Genomic DNA, 10,916 nt, shown 5'->3' with positions numbered 1-10,916 from the left:
TGCTGTCTCAGACAGCACCAATTGCCATTTGATTTCCGGGTCACCGATGACCCGGAAAGCTGAATTTAGCTGTATTTGGCTGGCCGGAATTGACCAGCCAATTACAGCGATCGTCGGCACGAGGGGTGTAAATCACCCCCCCATGCCAACGAGCTTAGATGGCCTGCTATCTATTATAGTAGCCATCATTACCCAATCGCTGTGTGTGTACACACAGCAATAATTTAAACCGCGGGCATAAATGAACGCCCATGCTTCCCTAGAACAAACAGATGGACACAGTGCCAGAGAGCTGTACCCATCAGCTACAAGGTACTAAGGGTGATTTACAGAGCAACAAGCATGGTTCCATTTACGTTAAAGGCATTCTTATGCATGAGGAATACCTTTCAATATTGTCCAATCCCAACATAACATCCTAGGTGGACTTGGGTTCTTTGGGATCTTTTAACTCATTGTTGACAAATAAATCTATCGTCTCGGGAATAAAAGGGCTTCCCAGGGTGTTCATCATTTGATACTGAAGATTCCACACAGCCAGAGTCATCCACCCAAATTACAACATCTGCAGAGATTAGAGAGGCAGAAGGCACTGTGGTCAGGTCAGAAATAGTTATCAATTTTCCCCTTAAAGGGGTTATCCAGTGCTACAAAAACATGGCCACTTTCTTTCAGAGACAACACGACTCTTGTCTCCAGTTCAGGTGCAGTTTGCAATTAAGCTCCATTCACTTCAATGGAACTGTGCAGCAAAACCACGCCCCAGCTGGAGAAAACAGTGGCGCTGTCTCTGAAAGAAAGTGGCCATGTTTTTGTAGCACTGGATAACCCCTTTAAGGAAATTCTGGATCTCTTCCCTAAGAAAGACCTTAAAGGGTCTTGCCTCCGCAGACTGTTTTGCCTTAAAGGAGAAGTCCGGCGAAAATTTTTATTAAGGTATTGTATTGCCCCCCAAAAGTTATACAAATCAGCAATATACACTTATTACGGGAAATACTTATAAAGTGCTTTTTTCCCTGCATTTAGTACAGCATCAAGGCACAGGGATGCTCAGTGTCCCTCCAGTGCCCTGTGTCCCTCAGTGCCCCTCTGCCATCATCCTCTCCAGCAGCCACAGCCCACACAGCTCTGGGAGTCAGGTCGTGACATCACCATTTTATCCAGGAAGTGAAGCCTTGATGCAGTAGTAAGTGCAGGGAAAAAAGCACTTCATGAGCATTTCCCGTAATAAGTGTATATTGGGGATTTGTATAACTTTTGGGGGGCAATAAAATACTTTAATAAAAAATTTCACCGGACTTCTCCTTCTCCTCCTAATTAGCTAATCGGAGGCAGCTGTCAAAGTTGACAGCTGCCTCCGATCACCAGAGGCAACCTTTCCCTGGTGTCTAGTGGGGGATATCGCTCCTCCGGGACGTTGTCCCGGAGGAGCGATCTCCGTTACTGATGCCGGCCGGGGACTCGTCCAAGATGGCGCCGTCCCCGGCTCGGCACTCGTTTACTTCCGGCTGCAGCAGACGAGTGCCTATCTCATTGATCTCTGCAGCATATCTATTCTAGTATAAGTGTAAAAAAAAAAAAAAAAAAAAAGTGTTGTTTATAGTAAAAAGCCCCCTCCCCCAATAAAAGTCTGAATCACCCCCCTTTTCCCAGGTTTTAAATAAAGTAAACAAATAAATAAATAAACATGTTTGGTATCGCCGCTTGCGCAATCGCCCGAACTATTAATTAATCACATTCCTGATCTCGCACGGTAAACGGCGTCAGCCCCAAAAAATCCCAAAGTGCAAAATTGCGCATTTTTGGTCGCATCAAATCCAGAAAAAAAATGTAATAAAAAGCGATCAAAAGGTCGTATATGCGCAATCAAGGTACCGATAGAAAGAACACATCATGACACCTGACACAGCCCCATAGACCAAAGGATAAAAGCGTTATAAGCATGGGAATGGAGCGATTTTAAGGAACGTATATTTGTTAACAATGGTTTGAATTTTTTATAGGCCATCAGATACAATATAAGTTATACATGTTATATATCGTTTTAATTGTAACGACTTGAGGAACATGGATAACAAGTCAGTTTTACCCCAGGGCGAATGGCGTAAAAACACAGTTCCCCCAAATAAAAGAAATGCATTTTTTTTTTTAAAATTTCACCACACTTTGAATTTTTTTCTGGTTTCGCAGTGTACTTAATGCAAAAATTCAGCCTGTCATTGCAAAGTACAATTAGTGACGCAAAAAATAAGGGCTCATATGGGTTTCTAGGTGGAAAAATGCAAGTGCTATGGCCTTTTAAACACAAGGAGGAAAAACCGAAAACGCAAAAACGAAAATGGGCCCCGTCCTTAAGGCCCAGGGCCTTTTTTGCAGAACTGACCTGCCTCTCTTTATGTAGTGATAACTCTGCAATGCTTTTAACTATCGCGGTTATTCTGAGACTGTTTTTTCGTGACATATTCCTCTTTATGTTAGTGGTATACTTTGGTTGATACACTCAATAGTTTTTTGTAAAAAACACAAAAATTTGAGAAATGTACAACCCTTTATATTCAAAATTTTTTAGGGACCAGTTTAGTTCTGAAGTGGATTTGTGGGGCCTGTATGTTAGTTACCCCTATAAATCCCTCCACTGTAAAAACTGCACTCCTCAAAGTTTTCAAAGTAACATTTCATAAATGTATTAACCCTTAAGGTGTTTTGCAGAAATTTTAGCAAATTGTTGAAATTTAAAATTTTCATTTTTTGGAAGATATTACACTTAATCATTTTTTTCCCCTCTAAGGGAGGGCTCACACTACGGAATTCTCGCAGACAATGTCCGCGGAATTCCGTCAGCTGTCCGCCCGCACATCTGGGCGCATTTCCGCAGGCCCCATAGACACCATTCTATGGGCCGGCGTATTCCGCTATACGCTGAAAGAAGTGTCATGTCACTTCTTTCAGCGGATTGCGGAATACGCCGGCCCATAGAATGGTGTCTATGGAGCCGGCGGAAAAGCGCGTGCCCGTGCGGGCGGACAGCTGACGGAATTCCGCAGACATTATCCGCTAGAATTCCGTAGTGTGAACCCGCCCTAACACAGCAAATACTAACTGAGAAATACCACTCACTATTTATTCCCCTTATTCCAATGTTTCTAGAAATCCCCCATATGTGGTCGCAGTGCGTCACCTGACTCAACAGACCTCAGACATAACCGAGACTTCAGGAAATTTGGGGTCTTTTTTTAATTCAGTTTTTTTAGCAATTATACCAGGTCGCAGTGGCCTTGCGGTGCCAAAATATTTGTGTAAGACAAGTTGACGTTTCCATGTTACCATTCTGGGGGACATGTGACACCCTGATCATTATTTATTAAATTTTTTTATGAAGTGGTACGAATAAAATGAGGGACAAGGGGAGGGAGAGCAGAGGACAGGGAGAAGGAAGTGGGTTCTGGGGGGAGGATTACGACAGTGATGGTGGAAGGAGGTAACGTGCTGCAGCCTCCTCCCGCCACCTGATCAACATGCTGCAGAGAATCTCCCCATAGATGCTGCGGTCACAATGATCGATGCGTCTACGGGGTTAACTTCTGGGGGGGGAGCAAGGCTCCCCTCCAGGCAGTGGCAGGAGGCTGTGTAACAGATAGGGACAGTGGGGGAGGCAGGGAAAGCATGATGTCCAGGGACGTCATGATGCAGTCTGGACGTCATATTGGGGGAAGGGGTTAAAAATTACTTCCAACCCATCCTCCTCAAAACCCTAAACTTAAGTCATCTGTAAATAGGATAAAGGATGCTGATGACTAGGCATGCATAGAGAAGACTACTTAGCTCAAGAATTAAATGGAGAGAACTACTTATGGTGCGTTTACACAGAGAGATTTATCTGACAGATTATTGAAGCCAAAGCCAGGAATGGATTTGAAAAGAGAAATCTCAGGCTTTCCTTTATGACCTGCTCTCTGTTTATAGTCTGTTCCTGGCTTTGGCTTTAAAGATCTGTCAGATAAATCTCTCTGTGTAAACGCACCATTAGACTCCTTCATTTGTGGACTCATAGCAAAGGAATGCAAGAACATAGAAACATACAAATTGCAGTTATAGAATCAGTTGTATGTTCTGTGATTGTATAATCTACTGATAAGTTTAGCGGGTGTTTTGGAGGTGACAGAGTCCCTTTAACCAAAAGTTAGCATGGTAGATATAGAGGAGGCTTTGATTGCAACAATCTTTTGAATGCAGGCTTCAAAGGATGGTTTATCATGTTACATCGATTCTATCTTGAATCTCCTGTACCAAATCCATTGATTCAGCAGCTTCAAGTTGATTGTCTTGCAATGTGAGCAGTTGTTTTTTTGAGTAATGTCCTTTTTCCTGCTGGTCTGGAGGAACGGGAATTACAGCATCCAGAGATAGAAGGTCTCGTCCTCCCTGTTGGATAATGAACACACATGTTAAAGAGGAGGGATTTGTAATCAGAAATTTGTTGGGTGGAAGACTCTCAAATTCTTGTACCCTGAAGATATTATCTGGAGTACCCAGGGGTTTATTTTTATGGAATCCCAGGTGGCTTCAGCAAAGTTCATGAGTCTTCCCCCGAGTCACTTTTTGTCTAAAAATGCGGGGACATTGTAGTTGGGATTAAGGATAAAGTTCCTACCCTTTCCCCCTTTTGGGTAGCTCCAGCATCCAGCCTTCCATTTTCCCTTAAAGTCCTTATTGGTATTGTTGGAGTTTTTACAAAAGGCCTGGGATCTTTTAGGGAATCTATCAGTGGGGAAAACCCTTTTTCTTGTCGGCAGCATATTCCAAAATTTTCTCTAATTCTGGGCCAAAGAATGTTCCTTTTTAAATTTTATTGAACAGAATTTGTTTTAAGAAAGAGTGTCTCCTGACCAAAGCTTTCTCCACAAAGCCCTTCTTACTGAATTAGATAGCACTTAACCTTGAGCTGCAAATTGGAGAGATATTTCCACCACCCCCTGCCCCCATTGATTTTTCACTGTTGCCCAGGGTACCCCTTTCATTTTTGCCTATCTCACACACAGCCTGCTACAGCCATAGCACACTGAAGAAAAACACACCATATCCTCCCAAAGAGAAAACACCAAATTGAGGACAGAGTTTGCCTATTACTACTACACTACTTTTGGCTTCTTCTCCTCATTCTCTGTATTACACATGTTCATATTACATTGCTGGTCCTGGAAGAGAACACAAACCTCCCCCCACACTATGTACTTTTCCAGCTCAGAAACAAACTACTAAACAGTGAGCTCTGACTTCTCCCCCACCACCCTTATCTAATAGGGCCAGGGCTGTGTTACTGGTATAGGGAGGAAATGCTTCAACCTTTCTAACTAAATGTATTTGGGAAAATGTTTATATTTTCGAGTAACATAATACAATTCATATTAACCCCTTCAAGACGGAGCCCATTGATATACGGATGTCCTGGTCAAATTAATACAATGTTCTTCCCCGCCTTTTAAGAGCCATAGCGCTTTTATTTTTCCGCCTACAGGGCTGGTTGAGGTGTCATTTTTTGCACCATGATCTTTAGCTTTTATTAGTATCATATTGGTGTAACAGAAAAATTTTGACTGCTTTTAATTAATTTTTTTTAAAATATATAAAAAAATCTGCAATCTTGGCGGTTTTTTTTTCCTGTTCTGTTTTTCCGTTCCTGTGCGGGAAAAATAATGTTATATTTTAAAAGATCGGACAATTCCGCACTCAATATACAATGGGGGAGAATTATCAAATAAATCAAGCATTTTTTTTCCTGACACTGGGGAGGAAGTGGCTGAGGGAAACGACGTCCACTCATCTCCTCGGTTCTATCGGTTCCGCTCCGGTCCCCGGCTGCTTCCTGGTGTCTGACGCGGGCCCGAGACAATACGTCTCAGGTCCACTCAGCCAGTCAGTGACAGAGGCGGGATCTGAACGGACTTCAAACGGATCCCGCCACTGTCACTGACTGGCTGAGTGGACCAGCGACGTCACGTCTCGGCCCCGTGCCAGACACCAGGAAGCTGCCAGGGTATGCCCCCCCCGCCGGAGTACTCCTTTAAACGCCCCGATCGCTATAGATCATGTTTAAGGGGTTAATGAGAGGCAGCTGCAGGATCGCAGCTGCCTCTCATTATCCTCAGCCCCATACACACTGATGTGTGTGGGACCGCTCTCACTGCAGCAGTCCCACACACATCAGTCAGACCCTGAAGTCAGGAACGTATATGTACAGCATGAGGTATGTGCAGTAGGAGCGTATATATACAGATTACTGACGTGAAGGGGTTAAAGTTCAATAATGACATTTTGAAAGATTTTTTTTTTTAAGCTGGAGTCGAAAAAGTTTTTTCCAACTCTGACCAAAACTAGCTCCACAGCCCTGTTATAAACATCTGTGATGTAATAATTTGTCCACAACAAACACGCACCATTCACTCTGCAAGCAGTACACCTACTATTGATATATACTGTATGGAGGATAGCCTGTGTAATAGAATCAGATGTCCAGATTTAGTATTTAATGGTTACAGAAAGTTATATTCCAATACTTTGCCAATTACCTTTATAGTATTATCAATTAGGCTAGAGAGTCAAAAATGTGTTCACTACTCATACCCTCATTTAAACCTATTTGGTACAAAAAAAGGTGATGTAAAAATATCAATTTTGGTTAATTTCATGTCAGGTAAGCATAGTGCTCTCTGCCTTTCCCTTTATACAGCTTATGGTCTGGTAATTTTTTCCTTTTCATGACGTTTTTATTTACAGCTGCAAAGTAAAATCACAACTTTGAGTTCATGCGGCCCATGAGTGCTTCCAGTTTCATTGCCAGGCCCATATTTCCTTTAATCTTGAGCTTTCCAGACATGAATGCCATCGTAGGCTTCATTTTCCCTGTGTATTGAAGAAACACCAAAATATATTTACTATAATATTATACACAAGTACATGTTATTACAATTGATAAATACTGGATGCTAAATACAGTGCTCAAAAGGGAACAATCAAATAACACATCCTAGATCTGAATGAATGAAATATTTTCATTGATTACTTTGTTCTTTAAGCAGGTCATTCCATTGGTAGCTGCTATTGTCTTTATCTACTGGTGTCACATGTCGATGTAATGCTGTAAAGATCACTTTATAGCAGCCTCCTCTTATCACCACATACACAACAGGAAGTTAAGCTTGGTTTAGCTCCAGTAGTAATAATTAAAACTACCGAATTTTAGGATTATTTTATAATATAGATAGTAAATTAGAAAAAAAGAAAACAAGTCTCTAAAAAATCTTTAAAAATATTTTTAATATAAAAAAACAATATTAAAAGGGGAACTCTGGATAAAACTAGATTTCTATTAAAAGTACATTAAAAGTTAAATATATGTGTCTATACAATGTATTACCGTATCTGTACGGTTCTGCCACACTGGTAGCTGATCCAGGAAGTTAAAAAAATGGAATGTGTGCAAATCCACATTGTCTCCTGCTCCTTCTGCTATCCCCCCTTAGGAGACAAATCTTCCATGCCTCTGTCTCACATTGTGTGTGTTTGCTGAGATCAGGCTGATGACGCAGACAGGGGGCAGGGCGGGATGTCCCAGGAGGTTTGGCTGGATCCCCCAATCCCCTGAGTGATTCACCATCTCTGACCGGCCAGAAGCAGGTGTTGCACTGATTTCTCTAATTGTGCAGAAGTGTGCAGTGAAACTAGGGCTGTGTTCACACACGTTGGGGTATCATTGCAGCGTATTCACAAAAATGATGCAGGAACACAAGTAAATGATGCTAAACGGCAGAGAGGATCAGAGCCCTATTGTGGGGCTCAACTTTAAAGATAACAGATGCTTGATCATAATATGTGCGTGGAAATGAAAAGAAAAAAAAATCAAAAAGTTCTTTACTTTATTCCAATATCAGCGTTACAGGTACAGAATACAGTGTGCTGTGTGGTGTTACAGGTAGAGAATACAGGTACAGAATACAGCGTGCTGTGTGGTGTTACAGGTAGAGAATACAGCGTGCTGTGTGGTGTTACAGGTAGAGAATACAGTGTGGTGTTACAGGTAGAGAATACAGTGTGTTGTGTGGTGTTACAGGTAGAGAATACAGCGCGCTGTGTGGTGTTACAGGTAGAGAATACAGCGTGCTGTGTGGTGGTACAGGTAGAGAATACAGCGCGCTGTGTGGTGTTACAGGTAGAGAATACAGCCTGCTGTGTGGTGTTACAGGTAGAGAATACAGCGTGCTGTGTGGGTGGGCGGGACCACAATGAAATCAAATTACTGCAAATAATTCAGTAACACAATGAAATTGCAATGTGTGAACACAGCCTAGATGTTCTGCAACAGCTTTGGGCGAGGAATAGGCAGGGTGGAGGACTGTGATGCACAGCTGAGGGAAAGCATTGCATTCTGGAACCTGTAGTACTGTGTACAACTGATAAACCAGGAAGTGCAGAAACACAAAACAGAACAAAGCCCAAAAAACAAATGGATTTTTGGTAGTTTCAAAACTGGAATAGACAGGTAAGTAATGCTTTATGCTTCTGCAGAAGTTTAATTTTTTTTAACCTCTACCTGGAGTTCCCCTTTAATCCCTTCCATCATATGAGATTTTTGGCAAATTTGTAACTCCTCACAATTAAAGAGTCAGAACACTTATATAATTTTTTTTAAACTCAGTTTTATCAAGGATATACACAATTTACATAGCATGGTGGAAAACAGGTGCAAAAAGGAGCATTGTATCACAGTACAAATATAGCTATGCAAGATTAGCAGACTATATTACAATCAAAGAGAAAAACGGGGTTAAGGTCCTCAAATTAGATATTTATTATAGACAGAGTAAAAGTTTATAAGGGTATATAGCTTAATATAGCTTATTAAAAAAGTAACACACAGTGCTTATTGTAGATGCAACAAAAGAAATAAAAAATGAAAAATGAAAAAATTGGGGAAAAAAAAATTAAAAATGAAGATAAAAAGTAAAAAATAAAATAAAAATAATATAAAAATATAAATTTATTATAAATTGGATAAAAATGATAACACACTATGTTTAAGGATTATGGTGTATAAGTTCTAGTATCATTGTCCCATAGAGTTCGTTTGTACAAATAGCAACAGTTGCGCGGACTGAATGATAGGGATTGGAAAAAAATGCAAGTACAACGTCTATTTAGGCTTTAGGCTACAGTTGCAACTATTAGCCATATAAAGTTGTTAAGAGGTTAAAGAGGATATACCACCAGGTATATCGTCTTTAACCTGAACCCACTGATTGAACGGCGCCGGCACGGGGAAGCCGGTGTCACGGTTCGTTTTTGGGACAGAGGCATTGCACGGCGCCGTGCACGGCGCCGTTCTATGCACCGGAACCGGCCGGTGCTCAAGCACTGGAGGCCGGCCGGGCCACCCCCAGTGGGAGGGAGTTCCCTCCCCTGTATGACGCGGCTCCATTCATTCTAAGAAGGCAAGTCGCCGAAACGTACGTCGGGGTTTGGGTAGCAGGCGGACATCCTTTTCCATCTACCACTTCGGTAATATACCTTGTTCACCATCCTGACCTTTGGGTGTTGATTTACCTGTCTTTGGAGATTCATTGGTGTGTATTTAAACCTTTATTCATGTCCTGTGCTGGGCTGTATCCTGTTTGATGTCCATCTGTACTACCCCCCCGTTTGTATGTTCGTTGTCATTGTTTTTTTTAATCTTTTTCTTTCAGTCATGATTCATTGTTTTCCCTGCATTTTTCTATTGTATGTGTTTCATCAATAAAGATTATGCTTTGATTAATTAGAGGTTCAGTTGTCCTTCATATGTTTGCAAGTTTCAATTTAGCATTTTCGTTTTTTTTCCTCCTTGCCTCCTAAAAGTGCTTTTATTTTTACATTTATAGGTTTTTGTTTTTTTTGATTGGGGGAAAAAAAAAACTTGCAATTTCCCACATTCTGGGGGTTTCCTTGTTTACAAAATGCACTTTACAGTAAAACTCACATGTTATATATATATTCTTTGTGACAGTCTGAATACAACAATGGCTATGTTTACATAGCTTTTTCAATGTTTTACTATTTTAACAGTAAAACTTTTTTTGCCAAAAATAATTATTAAAATGGTCCTACTGTGTCTTGTAACGGTTTTATTTTTTCACTTACGGCAATGTTTGGGGCATCATTCTTCGCGCCATGATCTCTAGTGTTTATTGGTATCAAATTTGTGTAGATTGGACATTTTGATCACTTTTATTTTTTTTAAATATATAATGTAACAAAAAAAACAACAACAACAATATTGTTATATTTAACCCCTTAACGACATCGGGCGTAAATTTATGCCCTGATGCCGGTAAGGGAGTTCAGAGCAAGGCCGCGCGGCGGCCCCGCTCTGAACCGCGCCGGTCCCGGGTGCCGCGTGTAGCCCGGGACCGTAGGTATTAGCGGGCACGGTCCGATCGCCGTGCCCGCTAATACAGTAATCGGATGCAGCTGTCAAAGTTGACAGCTGCATCCGATTACCGGATGCAGCGTCATCCCTGGTGTCTAGTGGGGAGATCGCTCCTCCGGGATGTTATCCCGGAGGAGCGATCTCCGTAAATGAAGCCGGCCGGGGACCGCTCCAAGATGGCGCCGTCCCCGGCTCGGCACTCGTTTACTTCCGGCTGCAGCAGCCGGAAGTAAACGAGTGCCTATCTCATGGATCTCTGCAGCATATCTATGCTGCAGAGATCTCAATGAGAGATCAAAGCACTTATACTAGAAGTCCTCCAGGGGGGCTTCTAGTATAAGTGTAAAAGTAAAAAAAAAAATGTCATTATTAGTAAAAATCCCCCTCCCCTAATAAAAGTCTGAATCACCCCCCTTTTCGCAGGTTATAAATAAAAGTAAATAAATAAATAAATAAA

At 41.6% G+C, this 10,916-nt stretch overlaps 1 protein-coding gene across 1 annotated transcript in view; it reads right to left on the bottom strand.

Annotated features, from left to right (window-relative positions):
- Nucleotides 1-6,509: 6,509 nt before the first annotated feature.
- Nucleotides 6,510-10,916, bottom strand: part of HSDL2 (hydroxysteroid dehydrogenase like 2) — a 36,033-nt gene continuing 31,626 nt past the window's right edge. The window contains exon 12 of the mRNA XM_069962167.1: nucleotides 6,510-6,900. Within this exon, the coding sequence (XP_069818268.1) occupies nucleotides 6,788-6,900 (113 nt within the window). The 3' untranslated portion in view covers nucleotides 6,510-6,787. The remainder of the gene's footprint in view (nucleotides 6,901-10,916) is intronic.

The sequence above is a fragment of the Dendropsophus ebraccatus genome, chromosome 3 (genome assembly GCF_027789765.1).
Source record: "Dendropsophus ebraccatus isolate aDenEbr1 chromosome 3, aDenEbr1.pat, whole genome shotgun sequence".
Classification (NCBI taxonomy): domain Eukaryota; kingdom Metazoa; phylum Chordata; class Amphibia; order Anura; family Hylidae; genus Dendropsophus; species Dendropsophus ebraccatus.
This window is presented reverse-complemented; position numbering and strand designations above follow the sequence as displayed.